This window comes from Mesoplodon densirostris, chromosome 5, assembly GCF_025265405.1.
Source record: "Mesoplodon densirostris isolate mMesDen1 chromosome 5, mMesDen1 primary haplotype, whole genome shotgun sequence".
Taxonomy (NCBI): Eukaryota; Metazoa; Chordata; class Mammalia; order Artiodactyla; family Ziphiidae; genus Mesoplodon; species Mesoplodon densirostris.
Window position 1 is genome coordinate 150,408,198 of NC_082665.1, and position 26,812 is coordinate 150,435,009.

The 26,812-nt window shown below is 36.4% G+C and overlaps 1 protein-coding gene across 3 annotated transcripts in view; it reads right to left on the reverse strand.

Moving 5' to 3' along the window:
* The window catches only part of PPP2R3A (protein phosphatase 2 regulatory subunit B''alpha), a 220,019-nt gene that overhangs the window by 7,592 nt on the left and 185,615 nt on the right, over positions 1-26,812 (reverse strand). For all 3 annotated transcript variants that reach the window (XM_060099647.1, XM_060099646.1, XM_060099645.1), the window contains 3 exons: positions 21,618-21,793; positions 20,197-20,315; positions 18,421-18,527 (listed from right to left, as the gene is read on the reverse strand). In XM_060099647.1, the coding sequence (XP_059955630.1) occupies positions 18,421-18,527; positions 20,197-20,315; positions 21,618-21,793 (402 nt within the window). The remainder of the gene's footprint in view (positions 1-18,420; positions 18,528-20,196; positions 20,316-21,617; positions 21,794-26,812) is intronic.

Below are 26,812 nucleotides of genomic sequence, written 5' to 3' on the forward strand. Positions count from 1 at the left end.
TTGATGGCTGAGGATCTCTTGCAGTTCTAGGGTCATGAGTCATCAGTTATTAATTCTTATTTATTTTGGATGTAGATAGTATAAAAATTTTAGATTAAATTTTAGATTAAAATTTAAACTTAGATTAAAATTTTTTTTTGCTTTATAAATTTATTTATCTTTGGCTGCTTTGGTCTTTGTTGCTGTGCGTGGGCTTTCTCTAGTTGCAGCGAGTGGGGGCTACTCTTCGTTGCGATGCGCGGGCTTCTCATTGCCGTGGCTTCTCTTGTGCGGAGCATGGGCTCTGGGCACTCGGGCTTCAGTAGTTGTGGCTCGCGGGCTCTAGAGCGCAGGCTCAGTAGTTGTGGCACATGGGCTTAGTTGCTCTGCAGCATGTGGGATCTTCCTGGACCAGGGCTCGAACCCGTGTCCCCTGCATTGGCAGGAGGATTCTTAACCACTGCACCACCAGGGAAGTCCCTAGATTTAAAATTTAATATAAAATTTAGATTTAAAATTAAATTATAGTCTAATCATGAAGGGAGGGACAGGGTTTAATTCATTTTTTATTACCAGCTACAGTGCCTAGCATAAATTAGGTAGGTACCGCTGAATATCTATTCAAATAAATTAAAATTGGGCTTTGTTTTGCTGAATGCAGAAAAAAATGAACACATTAGCTTCAGGCTCATATAAAGGCTCTGTTTATTGAGCACTATTAAAATAATGACTCAGAACTATTGGACTTGTAAGATTATAACTCATGCCCCTATGTATACACACACGTACCCCACCTGCCACGTTCCCTGCTCTTCTGCTAAATTCTCCCACCTCACTCAGGACAGCCAGGCTCCATACAGCCCCTTACCCCAGACTTGACTCTCACTAGCTTACATTCCTGGAAGACTGCTCCAGTGGGTTTCTGACTGGCCTTCTTTGCCTACAGTGTCTTATTTTCCAGTGCTGAATGAAGTAAATGTAGATCTCATACAAGATGTAAGTCAGTACATGTTTATATTTAGTATAAAGGAGAAATCCACCTTTAAAAACATTCAGTAGAAAACAGTTCTTCTGAATTATCTAAATGTCCGATGATAGGGAAAATGGATGTGTTATTGCTTGAGAGAATACTCTGAAGCATTAAAAGTCATGTTTTTGAAAACACTAGTAACATTAAGCATCAAGAAAAAATATACCAAAGTATCAGTAATGGTTATCTCTGGATGACTGAACAGAGGATGATCTTAATCTCTTTATATTTTGCAATTTTTCTGCAGTAAGCCTATCTTTTTCTCCTAATCAGATAATGACTCTCAGAATGAAAAAGAAAATTGTGTTTAATCTAAGTTAATCAAATGTAAAGCTGTTGGTGAAACACCAGAATATCCTGTAAGAAAGTATTTTTGAGATAATGTAAAAGACTCTTAACTAAAAATCTGAAGTAATCAAGTATTTGTCAGATTGGCAGAGAATCTTGTTTCTAATTATTACAGGCTGCGGTTTCTTAAAATAGCAACATAGAGGACCCTTTAGCCTACTTTTCACAGTTTTTGTGGAGTTTTAAACTTTATTGCAGAAACCATAAGAATGTTAACTATAAATAAGTTTGGTGTCATAACCTGTTATCTTCATATAGGTGACACATAGTCATGGTCATTTAGTTGACTAGGTATATGTAACTGGTACCCTGTCTTTCTGGCTTCCCCTATGACCGTTCATTACTTTGATGCTAGATGGGATAATTCATAATGTTTGCAAACTCATACTTATGGAGACCCTTTACCCTCTTTCACCTCACTAAAATATGGAGTCATTACCAGATTACTTATTTTTTAATTACTAGGTTGCTTATTGAAGGCATTACCTAAGTACGAGCCTTGGATCAGGAGGGACAGGCACTTGGCCCAGAGGTGACCTATGATGTTAGATGGTAAAGTAGATGGAGAATTTCCAGTTGATTTTGGAGGGTCAAGTTGTCCGGGCTCCTGCGTTATCCTTGTAGTGAGGGTGGCTGCCCGATTACTGCTGCCTTCTGTGCCACTCAGGAAACATTTGCTGAGGACCTCCTACACCCCTAACAGTTTGCCAGGTGCTGGTGTTACAAGACAAATAAAACAAGATGCTCTGCCCTGAAGGAGCCCATGTTCCAGTGGAGACACAAAGAGGTCCATTTTTCCCAGGATTTATATGCCAGACACTGTTAGATATGTTATATACATTATCTTTAATTCTCAGTACAGTCCTGTTGTTCATGCAACAGATATTTAGTTGCCAACCGTGTGCCATGTTCTGTGCCCTGGGAATGAAGGGAATAAGGTAGGCAGTGGAATGCTAATGTAATACCTGACTAGATTATAATTCAGAGAGGTTATGTAATGTGGCCAAGATCACAGAAGTGGTAGCAATAATAGCCATTGTTTATTGATTACATAGGCACTATGCCTAAGGGATAATACATCATGTACATTGTCTTATTTAATCCGGAAACAGCTTGGTGTGGCAGGTGGTATCCTCATTGTACAGGGGATGCTGAGGCTTGTTCTAGTGATGGATAGAGCAAGGCTTTGAACTTAACTAAGTTTGTCTAAATCCAAATTCTGTGCAACTAAATTTGTCTATACCCAAATTTTGTGCTTTTAACCATGATGTTATATTGTATCTCTTCTCCTTCAGGGAGTAGTAATAGCTATTATGTGTCAGGTATCTACGATGTGCCAGGTGTTTCTATGTATTATCTTTGATTCTCATAACCACCTTGGAAGGTGGTTGCTGGTATCTTCTGAAACTTAGCCTCAGGAGTCAGATAACCTGCCCAGCTGGTGAGTGGGAGGTAGAACCAGATCTGTCTGGCTCCTAAGCTTATGCTCTTTCCATGGCACTACCATGCTTCCTCCCTTTCTAATATTTGATTCTGGTAATTTCTGTTTGGCAAACTCACCCTAATTTATTTGTAATTCCTCTTGAGATGAAGCCCTAGGTGATGTAGCCTTGGAATTCTGGGTCTGGCCTTGCTTTTGAACCATGTCAGTCAGTTACTAACAACTGTAATAAAGAGGCCTTTCTTTTCCTTTGTTGACATTCTAGTGCTCACCCTACAGGCCATGGCTGTTGTAAGGCTTCTCCTCTCCCCTTGAGATCTCATCACCCACATTGTGCTCTGTGTAGGCCTTATCTTATCTCCCACAACATGAGAAGATGGGTGTCCAGCAGAAGCCTCTCATATGCACTGGTCAAATTTCACTACAGCTGGTCTCCGCATCTCCTCTCGTGACCCCTCACCTGTATTTCTGTCCGTATCCCTTTGCTTCCCCTCTCTGCCCTCCACACACACTGGCACCTTCTTTGAGCACTACCACAATTTGGGAAAAACTTTTACTTGGGCCAGTTACCTATTCTCTTTAGTTGCCATCTATTTTCTCTCCTTTTCAGACTAATAAACTTCTAAGTGTTTAGACCTGCTATCTCTATTTTCTCCTTCCTCTAAAGCAGGTTACAAAACAATATGTAGTATAAAGTTCCATTTCTGTAAAACAAATTACTTATCTATTTGCAAAGAAATGTCTAGAAGGATATACTCCTAAATGATAAGTCAGGCTATCTCTGGGTGGTAGATTTTAGGTGAAGATTTTTATCTTCATTTCTAACTGTTCTGCAGTGAATATATATCACCTATATAAACAGATAAAGGAGAAAAATAACTTCTTCCTGTTTATGAAAGTAGTACATGTTCATTATACAAACATTATAAATTATAGAACAGTATAAAAAACCAAAGTACTTGCAATCCCACAGCCCAGAGTTAACCACTGTTAATATTTTGGAGCCTTATCATTTAGCTTGTTTATACAGATACACATTTTTAATATTGAGATTATATCACAATTTTGTAACCCTGATTTCTCCATGTTACATTTTTGTGCAACACATAATTTAAATGTCTGCAAAATATGACACATAGATACCATGACTTACTTAACTATTCTATTATCGTGCATTTGTGTTGCTTTGAATTTTTTAATTTTATAATTACCTGTGTCCAATGCCAACTGTTTGGATAAACAGTTCTATCTAAATTTCTGATTATTTACAATAGATACCCAGAATTAGAATCGGGAGTCAAAGGGTATGAATTCAGGCTTTTGCAGCATATTATCAAATTAATTTCCAGGGAGGTTGGGCCAATTTGCTTCTACCAGCAATATCTGTTACTACAATGTGCTGCTTCTATGAGAGAGCAGTTAAGAGGCTTTATTTTAACTGTACCTGCCTGTTTTTCCCTGCTAAGGCAGGGATCCTGTCTGTGTTCACCAATATCCAGTAATGCTTAGTACACAGCAGGAATGCAAACATGTACTGAATTCATACCATCTCTTAAAAAATTCCTGCCAATTTAATAAGCTAAACTTTTTTGGGCACTTGCTTTTTACAAATGTTTTATTTAAGTTTAATTTACATATCATAGAATTCACTGATCTTAACTGTTTAATGTGTTTTAGTAATTGTGCAATCATCACCACAATTCAATTGTAGAATACTTTCATCTCTCCATCTGCCTTTCCTCTCTCCCTGTGCTTGTCTGCATTCACTTTGTACTCTCAATCCTGGAACGAGGCAACCACTGATCTGTTTTCTGGCTCTATAATTTTGCCTTTTCTAGAAATTTCATATGAATGGAATCATATAATATGTAGTCTTTAGTGTCTGGCTTCTTTCATGTAGAATGGTAGTTTTTAGATTCATCTGTGTTGTTGCATGTATTAGTAGTTCTTTCCTTTTATTTATTGAGGTATATTTGACATAGAATAAATTGCTCATATCTAAAGTGTATAATTAATAAGTTTTGACTTTTGTATACACCTGTAAAAGCAACGCCTCAAGGTCATGTAAATATCCACCCCCCTGTCCCCCCAACGAAAGTTTCCTCATGCCCCTTTAGAATCACTTTTGCCCTCCCCAGCTAACCACTGATTTGGTTTCTGTCATTCTAGAATTTTTTAGAAAATTTTTAAAAACGGATATTTTCTTTTTTATTGAAATATAGTTGATTTGCAATACTGTGTACTTCAGGTGTACAGCAAAGCGATTCAGTTATACATATATATTCTTTTTCAGATTCTTGTCCACTATAGGTCACCAGAAGATAACTGAATGGAGTTCCCTATGCCACACAGTAAATCCTTGTTGGTCATCTACCCTACATACCGTAGTGTGTATCTGCTTATCCCAAACCCCCCAGTCCATCCTCCCTGCCCCTTTCCCCTTTGGCAAGCCTGCCTTTTTTTTTTTTTTTTTTTTTTTAAATTTTTGGCTGTGCTGTGTGGCATGCGGGATCTTAGTTCCCCAACCAGGGACTGAACCCGTGTCCCCTGCATTGGGAGCATGGAGTCTTAACCACTGGACTGCCAGGGAAGTCCCTAGGATGCATTTTCTAGAATTTTACATAAATGGAATCATACAAGATTGGAATATACTCTTTTTGTCTAGCTTCTTTCACTTGGCTTGAGATTCATCAATGTTGTGTTTGTCAATGGTTCATTCCTCTTTTTTTTATTGCTGAAGAGCATTCCATTACATGGATATACTATATTTTGTTTATCAATTCACCAGTTTAGTGGATATTTGGATTATTTTTAGTTTTGGGCTACTAAGAATAATGCTGCTGTAAACATTCATGTACAAGTCTTGGGTAAACATTTCTCTTGGGTAGATTCCTAGGAGTGGAACTGCTGATTCATACGATAAATGTATGTTTAACTTTTTAAGAAATTGCCAGACATTTCTAAAGAGGCTACATAATTTTACATCCACATCAGTCCAGTATATGAGGGTTCCAGCTTCTTCACATCATTGCTGACTGGTGATTTTAGATGTTCCAGTGGCTGTGTAGTGTATCTCATTGTGGTTTCAATTTACATTTTCCTAATGTCTAATGATGTAAAGCATCTTTTCATATATCTATCTGCTGTTTGTACCTCTTAATTTAGTTGAATATTTATTCAAATTTTTGTTCACTTAAAAAATTAGGTTGTCTTTTTATTATTGAGCTGTAAGTTCTTTATATATTCTGGAAAGAATCTTTTATCAGGATGTTTTAGAAATGTTTTCCCCCAGTGTGTCTTTTTCATTTTCTTAATGGTGTCTTTGAAGAGCAATAGTTTTTAATTTTGAAGGAAGTCCAATTTATCAATATTTTTATTGCTCTTGCCTAACCCAAGGTCACAAAGATTTTTCTCCTATGTTTTACTCTAGAAGCTTTAGGGTTTCAGCTCTTACATTTATTGAGATAATAATTAATTAATATTAATTAATAATTATAATAATAATTATAATAATAATTATAATAATAATTTTGGCACTCCATGAGGCTTGTGGGATCTCAGTTCCCTCACCAGGGATTGAACCCAGGCCATGGCAGTGAAAGCGCCAAATCCTAACCACTAGACCACCAGGGAACTCGAGATAATTACCTTTGTATATGGTGTGAGATGCGGATTGAGGTTCTTGTTTTTGCATATGGACATCCAATTATTTCAGCGTCATTTCTGAAAAGACTACCCTTTCTCCTTTGGTTGAAAATTAATTGGCTGTATATATGAGGGTCTATTTCTAGAGTGTTTCATTGATTGTGTATACTTACCAATTCTACAATGCCGTGATGGTTGTTTGCTTTGTAGTAAGTTTTGAAATCAGGTAGCCTAAGTCCTTCAACTTTGTTCTTTTAAAAAAGTGTTCAGGGCCTCCCTGGTGGCGCAGTGGTTGAGAGTCCGCCTGCCGATGCAGGGGATACGGGTTCGTGCCCCGGTCTGGGAGGATCCCATATGCCGCGGAGCGGCTGGGCCCGTGAGCCATGGCCGCTGGGCCTGCGCATCCGGAGCCTGTGCTCCGCAACGGGAGAGGCCACAGCAGTGAGAGGCCCGCATACCGCAAAAAAAAAAAAAGTGTTCAGCTATTCTAGGTATTTTGCATTTCTATATAAATTTTAGGATCAGTTTGCCAATTTCTATAAGAAAAGCCTGCAGGGATTTTGATAGGGAGTGGGTTAAATCTGTAGATCAATTTGGGGAGAACTGACATTTTAACAATACTGAGCTTTCTAATTCTATTTATTTGGGTCTTTAATTTCTCTCAGCACTGTTTTGCAGTTTTCAGCGTGCAAGTATTGTAGTTCTTTTGTTATATTTATTGTATTTTTTCTTTTTGATGCTGTTGTGAATAGAACTCTTTATTTGAATTTCACTATTTGATTGTTCATTGCTAGTACATGGAAATACAACTGATTTTTGTATACTGAGCTTGTATTCTGAGACCTTGCTAATTCATTTATTAGTTCTGGTAGCTTTTACACAGATTTCTTTGTATTTTCTACTTAAAGGATATATAATCTAGGAATAGATTTACTTTTTTCTTTCCAATCTGAACACTTCTAATGTTTTTTTTTTCTTGTCCTACTGCACAGGATAGGACCCTCAGTTACAGTGTTGAGTAGACATGGGGAGGGACAGAAACATCCTTGCCTTGTTCCTGATCTTACTGGAAAGGCATTCAGTTTTTCACTATACATATGATGTTAATTATAGATGCCTTTTATCAGGTTAAAGAAGTTCCTTTTTATCCTTACTGGGGTAAGAGTTACTGTGAATGGATGTTGGATTTTGTCAAATACTTTTTTTGTGTCTATGGAAATGATTATGTGGTTTTTGTCCTTTATTATATGAATATGGTGTATTACATTAATAGATTTTCAGATGTTAAGACAGCCTTCCATTCCTTGGGTAAACCCCACTTAGAGTGTATAATCTTTTTTATATGTTGCTGGATTTGATAAATATTTTGTGAGAAGTTTCATATTGATGTTCATGAGGGATATTGGTTTGTAGTTTTCATTTCTCATGATCTCTTTGTCTGGCTTTGGTATAAGGGTAATATTGGCTTTCTAAAATAAATTTAGAAGTGTTCCCTCCTACTATTATTTTCTGAAAGTACTAATGAAAGATTGGTATTATTTTTTCCCTTAAATATTTGACAGAACTTGCCATTGGAACCATCTGGACCTGGACTTTTCTTTTGGGGAAAACTTAATGACTTATTTAGTATCTTGATATAGTCTATCCTGATTTTCCATTTCTACTTGAGCCAGTTTTGAGTTTTTTGAGGATTTTGTCCCATGTCATCTAAGATGTCAAATTTATTGGGATAAAGTTGTTCATAATATTCCTTTATTTAAGTTCTATAGTGTCCATAGTGGTGCAACCTCTTTCATCCTGATTTTAATTTATTCCTTTCTCTCTCTCTCTTTTGTTTTTTCTAAAGCTTTATCTCTTTTAAAATCTTTCCAAAGAACCAACTTTTGGTTTCATCAGTTCTTTCATATTATTTTCCTATTTTCTATTTCATGGATTTCTACTCTGATCTTTGTTATTTCCTTCTTTCTACTTATTTTGGGTCTATTTGGCTCTTCCTTTTTCTAGCTTCTTAAGATGGAAGCTTATATTATTGATGTTCCACCTTTCTGGGCCATAAATATTCCTCTAAGCACTGCTTTAATTGCACCTCATACATTTTCATATGTTCTTTTATTTTCATTCATTTTAAGATAATATTAAATTTCCCTGCAGTGTCTTCTTTGATCCATGCATCTTTAGAAGTGTGTTATTTAATTTCCAAACATTTTGGGGTTCCCAGATTTCCTTCTGTTATTGATTTGTAATTTTATTCTATAATGGTCAGAAAACATACTTGATTTGAATTTACTGAATCTTGTTTTATTCACCTAACAGATGGTCTTTCCTGAAGAAGTTCCATGTGCATTTGAGAAAAATGTGTATTTTGCTACTGTTTTGTGGAGTGTATATATTGATTAGATCAAATACATTGACTGTGTTGTTCAAGTCTTCTGTATCCTTAGTGATTGTCTCTAGTTCTATCAGTTACTGTAAGAGGAGTGTTGAAATCTCCAGCTATAATTGTTGAATTGTCTGGCAATTTTTGTTTCATGTACTTTGGGGCTTTGTTGTTAGGTACAGATAACACTTAAAATTGTTATATCTGGCTACTACGTTTTAACTGTTGGTGACCAAGTGGGAATTTTCATTGTTATTTCCTGGGTGAAATTTCTATCTTTTGATGTTGTAGAATTGGTTAATATTCATGTTCTTAACTATTGATTTTGAAGAATCCAATTTATGAAAGAGTATTCAACCCTATGTGTTTGCCTTTTGATTGTGATATAGAATTTGTCACTTTTAAAATATACTCAAATCTATAAATAATTTCCCTATAAATTTCTCCCATCACTTTTTTGCTTTTAAGCTCTTTATTTGCATGCAGATATTAGCTTAATATGTACTTTTTTCACCCCACCACAGAGAGCCAACATTTTACTGACTAGACTTTTCTTGACACACTATCTTTATCATATACTGTATTGCTTTGCATAAATCTTCTGTTTTGGCATGGATTCTAAAATGAGTTTAATTACTATGGCTTTATAGTACACGTCCCCTGTGCCCCACCATACCTTTGTTTCTTTTCAGAACTCACTGTAATTCTTTTGTATTTATTGTTCAGTATGAGTTTTAGAATTAGCTGATCAAGTTCTACAACATATTTGGGGGGATTATATCAAATTAATAAATTAATTTTAACATGGGGAATGATCTTTATAACTTTTAGTGAAATTTTATATTTTCTTCACATATATTTTCGAGTCACTTTTTTTGTTGATATCACAAATAGGATTTTTTTCTATTATATTTTTAGCTGGTTGTTTCTGGGGCATGGGATTAATACCCTTTACCCATTAAGGAGGTGCTCTTAAGTTTGCTTAGTTTTATGATTTTTTTCCAAACCAGAAAATATATTTTATCACATGCCTTCAAAGAATCAGTTTATATTTTGTTTCCTTTTTACTCCTTTCATCTGTTAATGACAGATTTTGTAAAGTTGAACCCCTGTTGCAATCTTGGGATAAAACCCCCTTACTTATGATATATTCTTTTATATATGTTGGTAGATTTGACAAATTAATCTTCTGTAGTTCAGTTTTAATATCTGTAAACTAGGGATAACAGCACCTACAAAATAGAGGTTTTATGCATTAAAATATTTAGAATAGTGCTTGGCACAGAATATAGGCATGTAGGGATAAGTTAACAGATTTATTTTTGTTTGAAATACAGTTGTTGAACTTCTCCCTTTCATGTACTTTATTTGGGTCTATTTTGTCATCCTTTTTCATGCATCGCCTAATTCATTTATTTCTGTCTACAGGTTACAAATTTTCCCCTGTCCATATCCCACAGATTTTAATAAATATAATGCTTTCATTGCCTGATTCTAAAAGAAACTGTAATTGGTATTTTGATCTTCTCTTTAGCTTAACAATTATTTTAAGATATATTTAATTTTTAAAAATTTTATTTTTAACTCTCCAGATATGTGCATTTTTGTTGTTAATTTCAGGTTACATTTTAAGTAACAAATGTGGCCTATATGCTAGTAATTTAAAAAAATGTTGCATTTTCCTTCATGCCTTAATAAATAGGTACTTTATTGTGATGGTTCCATGTGTATTTGTTGGGTACCAAGTATACTTTTGAGTACCTCTATGAAAGTTTACTAATTCTATATTCTTTATGAATTTTTTAGCCTGTTTGATTTGTTGGTTTTTATATGACTATGGGATTGTCAATTTTTCCTTGTATTTCTATCACATTTGTTTTATGTATTGCATAAAGTTCGTAACTTATTTTCATGGCCAGCTGCTGAAATACTGGTAAGTTTCTTTTAAAGGTTTCAATTCTCTTTGTCTCATTAACATTGCTATATCTGATTTCCTCTTGTTTACTATTTATTTGACTGTTACCCCTGTGTTAGGTATGAATCTAAAAGAATAGTGTACAGTTGGATTTTTAATCCATTCTGAGTTTTGTGATTCATACTATATCTGGACTTACTTTGTCCATTTATTTTGTCTGTCTTTGTCTTTTTGTCACCTTTCTTACTGTAGTGGACATCTGTTGTTCCTTTACCAGTATAGCATTTCCTTTTTTGGGTCCATATTTTCAAAATTCCCAAATTTTCCTTGGGAATACACATGGTTTGGATGAAATTGACTCCTGTCCAAGCTAAGTTCTAGGCCTAACTCCTTCAGGAGCTGGTTCAGGGACTAGATCCAAACCAGGCCAATCAGAGCCAACACAAGTCCTGGGCTTTTGTTGGACTTTGTGGGAAAGGGATTTTCTCTTTTATTTGAAGTTGAAGGTATCATCTTGCCACCACATATAAAAAACTTGCTGAAGAGTGAAAGAATGAAAGGAAAGCATTATCTAAGAGATAAAAGAGATAAAGTCAAAGTCTCTAAAGTCAGTGCTATCCCTAGACTTCTCAGTTCTATAAGCCAATAATTTCCTTTTTGCTAATGCTTTCCCCCCCCTTATGCCAATTTGAGTTAAAGTCACTTCTCACCAAAAGAATACTGATAAACACATTGTCTTTTAGTAGATTGAGTTTTCTTCATACAACTATTTTTCCAGTTAATACTCTACTGTCTTTTTCTAAAAATGATTAGAAAGTTTTCCATTTAATATTTATTCTTTTTTTTTTTTTTTTTGTGGTACGCGGGCTTCTCACTGCTGTGGCCTCTCCCGTTGTGGAGCACAGGCTCCGGATGCGCAGGCTCAGCGGCCATGGCGCACGGACCCAGCCGCTCCGCGGCATATGGGATCCTCCCAAACCGGGGCACGAACCCGTGTCCCCTGCATCGGCAGGCGGACTCTCAACCACTGCGCCACCAGGGAAGCCCCAATATTTATTCTTTTAGTGATTTTCCTTAAACTTAAAAAAAAAAAAATTTTTGGCTGCATTGGGTCTTAGTTGCTGTGCGCTCTTTCTCTAGATGTGGTGAGTGGGGGCTACTCTTCATTGAAGTGCGTGGGCTTCTCGTTGCGGTGGCTTCTCTTGTTGTGGAGCATGGGCTCTAGGCACTCGGGCTTCAGTAGCTGTGGCTCGCGGGCTCTAAAACGCAGGCTCAGTAGTTGTGGTGCATGGGCTTAATTGCTCCGTGGCATGTGGGTTCTTCCTGGACCAGGGCTCGAACCCGTGTCCCCTGCATTGGCAGGCGGATTCTTAACCACTGCATCACCAGGGAAGCCGAACAGACATACTTTAACTCTGGTCATTGTTAAATATAAATTTATCAGTGTCTATATTCTTCACTCTAATAAAGATTCATAGCATATTACCCTGACCTTTTACTCTCTGTTAACAGTATCTATAATCAATACTTCCCTAATTCTAAGGATAACTTTTACTAATTTTGTTGTTTCTTGTATCCCACTATTCCTCTAGGATATATTTACCTTCTTGCTGAAGAATACCCTTTAATATTTCTTTCAGAGATCATCTGTGGGTGGCAACCATTTTGCATCTTTGAATGTCTAAAAATGTCTTTATCTGGCCCTCACATTTAAATAGGAACAGAATTCAAGGTTCAAAGTTTTTTTCTTTTCAGTATTTCAGTGAAATGCTCTCTCTTTTTCTTTATTTTTAAATTGGGGTATAGTTGTTTTACAATGTTGTGTTAGTTTCTACTGTATAGTGAAGCGAAGTGGAGTTCCCTGTGCTATATAGCAGGTTCTTGTTAGTTATCTATTTTATACATATTAGTTAGTGTATCTATTTCTTTTTGAGTTTAATTTGTGGGTAATCTTTTCTTTTCCCTCTCCGGTAGCTTTTCAGTTCTTTATCTTTTATGTTCTGAAATTTCACTCTACTACAGGGATTGGGAAACTACCATCAGTGGGCCAGATCTGTCTTACCACCTGTTTTGGTACAGCCCATGAGCTAAGAATGGTTTTACCTTTTTAAATTTGAAAACAGAATCAAAAGAAGAATATTTCGTGATGTGAAAATGATCTGAAGTTAATATCTCAGTGTCTATTATTAAACTTTTATTGGAACACAGCCACATTCACTTGCTTACATATTATGGCTACTTTCACACCACCGTGGCAGAGCTCAGTAATTGTGAGAGACCTGCAAAGCCTAAAATACTTACTACCTGGCCAGAAAAAATTTGCTGATTCCTGTTTCTGTGTATATTTTTATTTGTTTAAACAGCTAAAATTCTGGGAATTACTTGGCTGTTATTTCTACTGGTTTCTACAAGGATTTCTTACTCCTGTATCACAATCAATATTCCAAATCAAAAGCTTTTCAGATGTGTCCATTCTATTATTTAGCCCAATGATTGTGTTTTTTCATTAAGATTTTTTTTCTTTTCATTTCCAGATACTGGAAAGATACTGGCTGGTCTTGCTTGAAGAGTGTAATATTCTCTCTTATCTCTCTAAAGATAGTCAGACTTCCCTGGCGGTCCAGTGATTAAGACTCTGCGCTTCCACTGCAGGGGGCATGGGTTCGATCCCTGGTTGAGGAACTAAGATCCCACATGCTGTGCGGTGCAGGAAAAAAAAAAAGTAAATATACCCATTTTGATGTCTTGTTCTCATTGTTGTACTGAGTCTCCTTCCAGGGTTGAAAGTTCTTCCATTTGTTGAGTATTTTATTGGTTGATATTTGTCCACTTTACTATGTAGTAGAGAACAGACTGTTGCCTCTGCACTGGCTGCTTAGGAGAGAGCAATGTGGGCTTGCTAGTGTTTTAAATGGGAATAGGGGGATGGATGGGCCATGCTGCCCCAAGATCCCATACTCACTGCTTTTGTCTTTCCTTTATGGGTAGGATGGGATGTACAGGGTTCAACCTCCCTGGATGCTTCTTCTTCTGGTCTCCCTCTTGCTCTTGGTTTCAGTCACATTAAGGTATGAACCATCTGTACGTGCTGCTCCCTTTATCTGTGGCAATTCTCTTCCTCGTCTTCCTGCACAGAACCTAAGCTCTGGCTCCCTCTTCACTCTGATTCCACCTGCTTTCCTTCTTCTAGTCCACTGACAGTTTCTCCTGTTACTTCAGGGGGTGCTCTGTATGTCTTATTTGTACATGGTATGAGAGACTGAGAACTACAGGATGCTTTGTTTACCGCCTTGAAATGAGAAGCTAGTTTGTATTACTGTTACTTTTTAGAAGTCCACTGAAGTTTTGTTTGTGGCCTAATATGTAGTTTGTAAATGGTCTCTGGACAATAAACCACAAAGGTATCCATTTTCAGGGAATATTTTATGGCTGCAAATAACAGGTTTCAATTTCTCCTTTTTTTTCCTTTTGGTGTTTCTGCTTCAAGAATCTGATGTTATCAGGACAGCTTTTTGGGGGTGTTTAGTCTTTTTTTTTTTTTTTTTTTTTTGAGGTACTCAGGCCTCTCACTGTTGTGGCCTCTCCCGTTGCGGAGCACAGGCTCCGGACGTGCAGGCTCAGCGGCCATGGCTCACGGGCCCAGCCGCTCCGCGGCATGAGGGATCTTCCCGGAATGGGGCACGAACCCGTGTCCCCTGCATCAGCAGGCGGACTCTCAACCACTGCGCCACCAGGGAAGCCCTGTTTAGTCTTTTTTAATTCAACTTTTGTTGTCATTCTATAATTGAATACTTTTCTTTTAATAAGTGAGTTGTTCCATTTCTATTCACTGACTTAAAAGTATTTGTTTTAGTTCTGTAATCTTTATGCTGCGTGGTCTGTGTTTTTCTTTTGTGTGTGTACATGTTTTCTGATTGATTTAGAATGTTTAGAGTCTGGCTTTGGTTTTTCAAGTGTTTAATTAATAGCCTTAAACCCTCAACTTGACTTATCAGCTTTAGAGGGTAGCTGTTGAGGCCCTGCTAATGAAACTTACACATATATTTCTTCCTCCTCTCTACATCCCACTTTTAGTTATATTATTTTTTCTGGAATATTATGTTCTGCCTCTATCCTTTTATATTTAAATGGATTGAACACTCACTACTATTTCTTTTCCACCATGGCCACTCCATTTCTGGGCTATTTTGGTTCATCTCTTGGTTTTATGATTATGTCCTTTTTAAAGAAGAGCTCGGGCTTCCATGGTGGCGCAGTGGTAGAGAGTCTGCCTGCCAATGCAGGGGACACAGGTTCGTGCCCCGGTCCGGGAAGAACCCGCATGCCGCAGAGCGGCTGGGCCTGTGAGCCATAAAAAAAAAAAAAAGGATAAAGAAGAGCTCATGGGTGCTTTATTCCTTTCAGTTCTTGTATGTTTCAAAATATCCATTTGTGTTTTCATGTTTGAATGCCATCTTGGGTTAGTATAAAATTTTAGGATATAGAATTTCTTTCTCCGAGAAAGTTATAAATATTATTTTATGATCTTCTAGTATTCATTTTTACTGTGGAGGTACCTGAGGAAAGGCTGATTTTTTTTCCCCCTCTTGTCTGGTGACTTGCATTTTTTAAAAATGGAAAAAGCCCCCAAAGTAAACTTTTATTTATCTTTGAATTCTGTTAAATTCACCACACATCTATGGGGCCAGTCATCATCAGTATTTCCTGGATATGGTGTGACTTCTGACCTTTCAGATTCAGGTCTTCTTTTATTTCAAAAAAGCTTTTCTGTTATCTTTGAATATTTTTTTCTATTTCATTTGCTCCACTGTCTGATATGTTTATGTTAGATCGCTTTTGTTTTCCTTATATATACCTAATTTTCTGATAACTTTATTTTGTTCCTTTCTGTTCAGTTTTACTTGATCTTTCAAAGCCTTCTTTCACATCTCTATTTTTTCTTTGCTAGTTAAGAATTATACATCCACAAAATGATTTTTAATGGTTACATGGGATTGCACTGTGTATATGTAGGATAATTTTATTAATCTTCTTCTTATTAAATACTTAGATTGTCTCCAGTTTTCACTATGATAAACATCTACACATCTTCTTAACAGTAGTGATATTGCTTCATAAGATCAGTACACTTACCCCAGTTCCTACTAATGAAGCTCCCTGCCAAAAAACTAAATCATGCCTGTGAATCAACTTGCCTGTCTTTTCTGATGCCCTCAGACTTAAGATATAATCAATGAATGATGAATGATTTTAAGGGTTTCCTCTGGGTCTTTGACATAAAAATGAGGTCCCAGTTTTGTGGCTAAGCATATTAAGGAAATCTCTAGATTAAAGAAGGTGGTTTGGAAATGGCTTCTTCAGTACTCTCAAAAAAGATATTCGAGACAATGGTACAATCTCTATGGAGGACTGTTTGACATTATCTACTGAGCTGGGTATTTTCTGTTTATCCCTCTAGATCTACTCTTCCCCTAGCTCTGTGCCCGAGGAGGATGACCCAAATGGACCACACCATTAGGCTCTCTTGTCTTCTGGTTTCTGGTTGGAAGCTAAAGGGAAGTGCGTGCAGGATACTGAAGGATATGAGAATGAAACGGGATATTCTAGCAGCTATCCCTCAGCTGGGTTGCCACAGGTTGGCTAAATCCCATTACTGAAGGTCACAAGTTCTGTCAGGTGACCCTCTCCATATAGTTTTTCTCTTTGGGTTCTGATGATGGTTTCACCTCCTTGTCCTTTTAGGCCTAGGGATGAAATGCTCTCACCATAGCTAGTTCTGGGTGTGTGCATCATTTCTTGTTGGTTTCTCTAAAATCCTCCTATGTCTTTGCAAGTTTGCTATCTGTTTGCTACACACTAGAAATTTACCCCACATATGTATAAAATGACACATAAGATTATTCACTGCAACATTATATCTCTAATATTTCACTATTTTCACTATAATGTTTGTGAACGGAGGAATGTAAAATAATGGTATAACTATACAGTGGAATATTATGCAGTTAAAAAAAACTTAGCACATTCATTAAATATATTTATGGAATAATCTCTAATTTATTGATTAGTTTTTTCTCCAGCCTTCAGTTATTCTTTTATTAATATTTTCATACACCTCAGGGCCCCCCAAATATTTGTGATGCCTCATTTATACCTCAATGATCATAAAATACAAGTATCTGGTTCACCATGCTGCTCTCCCAGTCTCTGTTGTTATCATTTTTAGCTTTATTGAAGTTTGATACAAAAAACTGTACACATTTAGTGAATACATCTTTTTTTTTTTTTTTTTTACGCGTTATGCGGGCCCCTCACTGTTGTGGCCTCTCCCGTTGCGGAGCACAGGCTCCGGATGAGCAGGCTCAGCGGCCATGGCTCATGGGCCTAGCTGCTCCGTGGCATGTGGGATCTTCCCAGACCAGGGCACGAACCCATGTCCCCTGCTTCGGCAGGCAGACTCTCAACCACTGCCACCAGGGAAGCCCAGTGAATACATCTTGATGATTTTGGATATATGCTTATATCTGTGATACCATCACCACAACCAAGGCACTAAACATATCCATTACCTCCAAACATTTCCTTGTGTTTTTTTTTCTTTTATAGGAACACTTAACATGAGATCTATCTTCTTAACATATTTTGAAGTGCACAATACCATACTTTAACTATAGATACTATGTTGTACAGCAGATCTCCAGAACTTATTCATCTTGTATAACAGAAACTTTATAAAATTGTGGAAAAAGCAGGGAACTAAATAATGAGTACGGTACCATATGTGTAAGAGGAGGAAAGAAAGAAAAGAATGTATATGTGTATTTGCTTTTATACATATACACATATGTATGTATATATGTGTGTGTATGAGAGAGAGAGAGTGTGAGAACGTGTGGGAGGGAGTGGGGATGGAGTGTCTTTGGAAGGGTACACAGAAAATGATAACAGTGGTTGCTTCTGGGGACAGCTGGGCAGCAGGAAACTTACTATTTATTCTTTTATTTGAATATTAAATCAAATTAATATACTGCCTATTCAAAATGCATTACAATGCATTACATTAATAATAAGGATTAATTGAGAGGCTTAGAGAAACAATGACTAAGGAAGAATCATAGGAACTGCTAAAGGAATCGCTAGAAGATGAAAAGAGCCAGCAAATTATAGTTACTGAAATGTTCTAAGCAGTAAAAGTCTTGGATAATTTAATTTCTTACCACAGTCTGTTTATGGAATTATACCCTATTATAAATCCTTGTAGAAGTTACTTCCTGTTCAGGGTTGAAAGCACAAAACCATGTCTGATAAAGATTTGTTTTAAACACGATGATCTTTACTACTTAAAAGAGCATCAGTTCTTCTAGCCTCCTCTTGTATTTACAGGGTGTACTAACATCCCTAGCAAAGAAGTACGACTGCACAATGATCTCAGTTTTCAGTGAAAGGTACAACTCCATTAAAGGAAATGGCACATGAGAAGACTTCAGGAAATTAGTGAAGAAGGAAAGAGAAGACTGCTGGGAAAATATTCATTTAACTGAAGTTGGTTAAAATCACTCATTTTTATGATATTCAAAAATGGCAGAAACAGGAAAGGATTACTAGCTTGATTTTTTAAGGTGGTCCTAATGTGGTTATTACCCCTGTTAAACAAAGTTCTTCAAGACCAAGGGAGACTCACTCACCCTTCCTGGAACTGTGCTTGGGCAGACTCCTCTGCTACAAGGGTCTCATATTCCTCAGCAGCAAACCTGTCCCAGTCAGAGGGCTCAGGACTGTCATTCTCAACATCCTGATTGGGAAGAGGACAGCCACAGGAAACAAAATCAAAGACAAAGAATTGGAGATAGGTCATTACAAATGTTTTACATCACTGAAGAAAACCTATCTGAAAAATGTTTCATTTAAACATGTTAAAAGTGGTGCTAAAGTAACATTCCTAAAGTGATTTTCTACACCTTGAATTACAAAATTATAAGGCTGTTCAGCAGCTAGACTGTTTAGGTCTAGATTCTTCAGCCTTGTTATCAGAGGCTCTTCTCTAGCCCCTTCTCCTCTGGCACTTTGCATAGCAGCTATCTGGAGTGACTTGTGGTTTGCTTATGCCCACCTGAAATGTACCGTCCCTTCCTCTGACAAATTTTTATTGCTTCTTTCAAAGCCAGCTCAGATACCGTGTTATCTGTGTTATCTTTTAGAAACTGCCCTTTTCTCCCCAGTCACTTCCTTCGCTATCCTATGCTTGGTTGCCACCTTTTGCTCTTCTTTTTTCATCTCTGAATAACCATTCTTTATATACTGAGTCATCTCTATATAACCAGTGTCTTTTCAACACAGCGCTTGGAATTTACTGAGCACTTTCTGCACTTTCAGAATGTTGATAATTACCAACTCTCAGAAAAAAAAGGAAAATTTAAAGGTAAAAAATTTAAAGTAAAATTTATAACACAAATAAAAGAAATGAAGGGGGAAAAAGGGCATATATTTTCTTTTCCGTCTACAGTACAGGCAGCATCTTGGATTATACGTTCTAGGTAAAATGATGTTTTTCCATGATGAGATTGAGTTAGTATTGCCCTAGGGTGTAAGGTTAGTTATGCCTAAAAGAATGCAAGTACCTAAATACTGACTACACAATGTCTTTCTTACTATATTTAATCCACTTTAAGAACTTCACCCCACCCTTTTAACATCTCTGAAATTGGCATGCATCTCAGACTTACAATTGGCAATGATTTTTATTGCTTAAAGATATATAAAATAATGGGGCATCTTAAACTCAATGAGATATAATACTGACTTCAGGCTAGTGATAATGCATCTTGATATGCCCCAAGTTCCAGTGCAGAGTATTTGTTTTTAGAAGCTGATCTTTGTATTCTTACAAGTACAGTTATGCAACATATGGAAGACAAAGAAAAGACAGAAAGTTTCCTGTACTTGTACTCCTATAGGACTCAACTGAAACAGTTCTTTTCCATCAATATAATTTTTAATCTTTAAACAGGGGATTAGAAGAAGTGGTGATATTCTGCTTTTTGTTTGTTTCGTGTTTTTCTGGACATGGGTTTTCTTAGAGTCCACAGGTTTTTGTGTATGGGGAAGGCAGCTCACCCCTCTTAAGCTGTAGAATGTCTTCAAACTGATAGTCATGTACAGTAATCATTACCACTTGAAAAAGTGTTACATTATCTGAAGGTTGTCTTATTTTGGAGAGCATCTAGTTTTCATTACCTTGTCATCCCGAAATTGAATGGTACAGTTAAGCCCAATATACTTTCTAATACTATGGGAAGAGATGTGCTCTAGGTCCTTTATTCTCTCATTTCAGTATGTGATGAAATGTTTTAAATGTTACCTCTTTAAATACCAGACTTCCTGCAGACAGAGACCATTTTTATCTGTAGCACACAGCCCCTGATACTGCAGCCCTCAAATAGAAGTTAAAACTATACTGGTACCTTCTGGACCGCAAAGGGATCTCTCTGTTCATGGTCTAAGTATTTCTCCAGATTAAAGAAAGTGTCATAAAAAATGTGAGCCATTCTGCATCTCTTCAGATCTCGTAGAGTTATTTTGCCTGTGTAAGAACAAATCTGGTAAATTTCAAGAGCTGTTTTGGCAAGTGAAAAAAACTTTTACTGAAGTTTAAAAGTATATGCATATGCTTATTTGATTATAAAAATTGATTTCTTTTTTTTGAGGTGAAGTTCACATAAAATTCACCATTTTAACCATTTTAAAGGGTACAACTTAGTGGCTTTTCATACATTCACAATGTTGCAGAACCATCACCACTATCACATTCCATAGCATTTCCTTCACCCCCAAAGGAAACTGTACCCATCAAGCAGTCCAACTCCATCTCCCCTCCCAAATCCTCAGCCCCTGGCAATCACTAAATCTGCTTTGTTTCTATGGAAAAAGCCTATTTCTCTTTTTTTTCTTTAAACAATTTTTTAAATTTATATTTTTTAATATTTTAATTTTATTGAAGTATAGTTGATTTACAATGTTGTGTTAGTTTCAGGTGTACAGCAAAGTGATTCAGTTATACATACACACATATTCATTCTTTTTTAGATTCTCTTCTCATATAGCCTATCACAGAATATTAGGTAGAGTTCCCCGTGCTATACAGTAGGTCCCCGTTGGTCATCTAGCTTAAGTATATAGCGTGCATGTGTTCATCCCAAGCTCCTGATTCATCCCTCCCCACCTTCCCCTTTGGTAACCGTAAGTTTGTTTTTGATATCTATAAGTCTGCTTCTGTTTTATAAATAAGTTCATTTGTATCTTTTTTTAAAAATTAGATTCCACATATAAGTGATATCATATATTTGTCTTTCTCTGTCTGACTTACTTCACTTAGTATGATAATCTCTAGGTTCATCCATGTTGCTGCAAATGGCATTATTTCATTCTTTTTTATGGCTGAGTAATATTCCATTGTATACATGTACCACAACTTCTTTATTTATTCCTCTGTTGATGGGCATTTAGGATGCTTCCATGTCCTGGCTATTATAAATAGTGCTGCAATTAGTACTGGGGTGCCTGTATCCTTTCAACTTATGGTTTTCTCTGGATATATGCCCAGGAGTGGGATTGCTGGATCATATGGTAGTTCTATTTTAAGTTGAAAAAGCCTATTTCTTAAACAGAATTTGCCATCAATTGTTGGTTCTGTACTAACAATAAAGGAGAAACTTAAATACTTCTGTATTTGTAAAGCCTGTATGGAAGACTCTGGAAAGTTAAATAATTTAGGACCATCCAGGATTATATCCCACACTCTGTTACAGTGCACGGAGTGTGGGATATAGTACAGTATACAGTACACCTAGGTGTACAATGCAAATGGCTCTTTATTCAATCTTACCATCGTTGGCTGGCTTCACCAGGTCAAGCATCTGGCACAGCAAATCATGGAATGGCAAGGGCTCAATGCCCATGGCTTCCATCCGTTCACACTGCTCCTCGTAGAAGTATTCCAGCTCATACATGGAGAGCACACCATCCCCATCCACATCCATGCAGCGGAACCAGTACTCAATGCTAGGAGGTAAGGATACTCATTAGCAATGGCCCGTTAAAGGTCCTTTATTCACTCAGATTTATTATTGTCCATGTTTCTTTTAAAAGTTACATATGTGTATACTTTAGACTTAGACATAATTTTACAAAATTTATTAGAATAAATGGCAGACCTTTGTTTTCTCTTCCCCAGATCCAACCATTTTCAACACCTGATTATTTTGGTATTTATCTTTACATTTCAGTTAAGATGCCTATATTGCTCCTTTCTCATATTTGTTTTAAGGAGTGGATTAATTTTGCACTATGAAAGATGAGGTTTCAGCTCTTTTGCCACTCATTCCACCTTACCCACATGCCCTCCCCAGCCTCTTAATATATAGATAAATTACTCAACATTCAGAGTTTATAACTACATTTTCATTTTCTCTTTTATTTGCTTAGTTTTTGGGGTACAGTACATGTTACTAATTCAACCCCAAAACCTCTACCAGTTTTCTACATCCATAATCAGTCCCATTAGGTATTCTATCAATTGCATTTCCTTGAAGTCTTTCTTGGTTCCTTCTGACTTACTCTCATCTAGACTGGTTGATCTCTAGGCCTGGTTCACAGTTTCACCCTAGGGATTCCCTTCACCTTTCTCCTGTTTCTTATATATCACATTTTCCTCATTCTTGGTTTACTTCCTTGTTTGGTGTAACACATCCTTCAGTAGCTTCCTAAAAGCTACATTTTTAGATCTTGGATCACTGAAAATACCTTTTATCTACTCCCAATGTAGTTGGTATTTATAAAATTACAGCTTGGTGGTTCTTTTCCTTCAGAATTTTAAAGACACTTTAAAGGCACTGATCCATTGTCTTCCATTTATCCATTGTTGTTGAGAAGTCTAAAGCCACTGATCCTTTGACTGTAACCTGTTTTTTTTTTTTTTTTCCTTTGAAGCCTATAGAGGTTTCTGAGTCCCTGGTGTTTTGAAATAATATGATGAGGTGCCTTGGTCTGTATCTAATTCACTTATTTTGCTGGGCTCAGAGCCTGCTCAATTTGGAAACTAGTATTCTTTAGTTCTTGGACATTTTCTCAAATTATTTTATTTCCTCTCTGCCTCTGTTTCCCCTTATCCATTCTCTTTTTCTGGCATTCTTGTAATTCAAATCTGCATGGTCCAATATGGTAGCCACTAGCTATATGTGGCTAGTCCAATTTGAGATGTCTTTAAGTGCAAATACGCAACAGATTTTGAAGACTTAGGAAGAAAAAAAACAGTAAAACATCAATACTTTTATATTGATTACATATTGAAATAACATTTTAGATATATTGGGTTAAATAAGAGACATAATTAATTTAAATCTTATGCTTTTTACTTTTTTACTGTGCCTAATTTCATTAAAAATTTAAAAACATTTAAACTAAAAATTGTATGTATTTAAGATATATAACAAAATAATGTGATATACACAGTGAAACGATTACTACAGTAAAGCCACTTAACATATCATCTCCTCACAACGTTACCATTTTTTTGGTGGGGGTTAGGGATGAGAGGACCTGAACTCTACCCTCTTTAAGTAAATTTCCAGTATTTAACACAGTATTATATTAAATGTATAGTCATTACATTGTACATTAGATCTCTAGATTTACTCATTCTATAGAATTGCAACTTTGTACCCTTTGACCAGCATCACCCCATTTCCCTCACACCCCCAGCCCCTGGTAACCACCATTCTACTCTCTGCTTCCACAAGTTTGACTTGTTTTTGATTCCCATATAAGTGAGATCATGCACTATTTGTCTTTCTGTGCCTGGCTTATTCCAATTAGCATAATATCCTCCAGGTTCATCCATGTTGCAAATGATAGGATTTCCTTCTTTTTAAAGGCTGAGTAATATTCCACTGTGTGTGTATACATATACCACATTTTCTTTATCCATTTATTCTTTGAGGAACATTTAGGTTGATTCCATATTTTGGCTGTTGTGATAATGCTGTAATGAACAAGGGAGTACAGATATCTCTTCAAGAGACTGACTTCAGAGTTCTGGTTCAAGATGGTCAAGTAGAAAGATCCTGAACTCACCTCCTTCCAAGACACGCCAAATCTATAGCTACATATGGACCAGTTTCCTCTGAAAAAAACTAAAAACTAGCTGAGTGACTCCTACATATTGGGCAAATGAGAAAAAACGCACACCTAAGTGGGTAGGAGATGCTGAGACACAATCTTGCTGTAAACCCCAACCTGGCACAGTGACCCACAATCAGGCAGAAACTCAACATCCAGAGCTTCTCCCTGAGGAGCAGAGTTTGCACCCCATATCGGGCACCCAAACTTTTAAGACCTGCAACCGAGACAGCTCCCCCCAAGTCTAGCTTTTTTCCCCTCCTTTTTAAAAACTGAAGTATAGTTGACATGTATTATTATAGTAGTTTCAGGTGTACAACATAGTGATTTGACATTTATACATATTACGAATTGATCACCACAACAAATCTAGTAACCATCTGTCACCAAAGTTATTACCATATTATTGACTATATTCCCTATGCAATACAGTACATCCACATGCCTTATTTATTTTGTATCTGGAAGTTTGCACCTCTCAATTTCCCTTCATCTATTTCACCCAACCACCCCCTTACCCTCTGGTGACCACCACTGTGTTCTCCGTATTGGTGAGTATGTTTCTGTCTTATTTTGTTTGTTTGGTTTTTAAATTCCACATATAAATGAAATAATATGGTATTTGTCTTTCTCTGTCAGACATATTTTACTTAGCATAATACCCTTAAAGCCCATCCATGTTGTTTCAGATGGCAAGATTTCATTCCTTTTTTATGGCTGAGTAAAATTCCATTGTGTGTGTGTGTGTGTGTGTGTGTGTATCACAGCATCTTTAGCCACTTATCTATGGATGGACACTTAGGTTACTTCCATATGTTGCTTATTGTGAATAATGCTTCAGTGAACGTTGGAGTGCACATATCTTTTCAAATTAGTGTTTTTGTTTTCTTTGGGTAAATACCTGGAAGTAAAATTGCTGGATCATATAGCAGTTCTATTTTTAATTTTTTGACGGACTTCTACACTGTTTTCTGTAGTGGCTGCACCAATTTACATTCTCACTAACAGTGCATAAGGGCTCCCTTTTCTCCACATCCTCACCAACACTTGTTATTTGTTGTCTCTTTGATAACAGCCATTCTGAAAGATGTGAGGATCTCATTGTGGTTTAGGTTTGCATTCCCCTGATGATTAGTGATACTGAAGATCATTTCATGTGTCTGTTGGCCATCTGTATGCCTTTCTTGGAAAAATGTTTATTCATGCCCTCTGCTCATTTTTTAATCAGACTGTTTGGTTTTTTTGATATTGTGTGAGTTTTAAAATATATTTTAGATATTAACCCCTTATCAGATATATCATCTACAAGTATTTCTATTCAGTAAGTTCGCTTTATGTTTTGTTGATGGTTTCCTTTGCTGCACAAAACCGTTTTAGATTGATGTCTCATTTGTTTCTTTTTGTTTGTTGCACTTGCCTGAAGAGACAGATCAAAAACATATCTATTGCTAAGACCAATGTAAACGAGTGTACAGCCTATGTCTTCTTCTAGGAGTGTCATGGTTTCAGGTCTCACGTTTAAGTCTTCAATCCATTTTGAGTTTATATTTTGTCTATGGCATAGAAAGTGATCCAGTTTCATTCTTTGGCATGTAGCTGTCAAGTTTCCCAACATCATTTATTGAAGAGACTGTCCTTTCCCAATTGTATATTCTTGGCTCCACTGCTGTACATTAATTGACCATGTAATAGTGGGCTTCTTTCTGGGCTCTCTATTCTCTTCCATTGATCTATGTGTCTGTTTTTGTGCCAAGACCATACAGTTTTGATGGCTGTAGCTTTGTAGCACAGTTTGAAATCAGGGTGTATGATACCTCCAGCTTTGTTCTTTCTTAAAATTGCTTTGGTTTTCACAGTCTTTCGTGGTTCCAGTATACATTTTAGGATTATTTGTCCCAATTCCGTGAAAAATGCCATTGATACTCTGATAGGGATTGCACCGAATCTGTAGATTGCTTTGGATAGTATGGACATTTTAACAATATTAATTCTTATATCTTTCCATTCATTTATATTGTCTTCAATTTCTTTCATCAGTGTTTGATAGTTTTCAGAGTATAGGTCTTTCACCTTCTTGGCAAAATTTGTTCCTGGGCATTTTGTCCTTTTGGTTGCAATTGTAAATATAAGTGTTATGTTAATTTCTTTCGATAATTCATTATTCGTGTATAGAAATGCAGTAGATTTCTGTATATTGATTTTGTATCCTGAAGTTTTACTGAATTCATTTATTAGTTCCAATAGTGTTTCGGTGGAGTCTTTAAGGTTTTCTATATATATTATCATGTCATCTGCAAATAGTGACAGTCTTACTACTTCCTTTCCAATGTGGATACTTTTTATCTCTTTTTTTGTGTGATTGCTGTGGCTAGCACTTCCAACACTATGTTGAATAAAAGTGTCAATGGTGGACATCTTTTTCATGTTCCTGATGTTAGAGGAAAAGCGTTCAGCTTTTCACCGTTGAGTACTTTCTTAGCTGCTGGTTTGTCATATATGGCCTTTATTATGTTGATACATGTTCCCTCTGTATCCATTTTGTTGAGAGTTTTTATCGAAAATGGATACTGAATTTTGTCAAATGCTTTTTCTGCATCCAGTCACATGATCATGTGATTTTTATCCTTCACTTTGTTAATGTAGTATATCATGTTGATTGATTTGTGCATACAGAACCATCATTGCATCTGTGGAATACACTTGATAATAGTGTATGGTTCTTTTACTATATGATTGAAATCAATTTGCTAATATTTTGTTGAGGATTTTTGCATTTTATGTTCATCATATTGGCCTGTAATTTTTTTTGTAGTGTCTTTATCTGGTTTTGATATCAGTATAATGAATTTAGAATTGTTCCTTTTCAATTTTTTGAATAGTTTGAGAAGGATAGGTATTAACTCT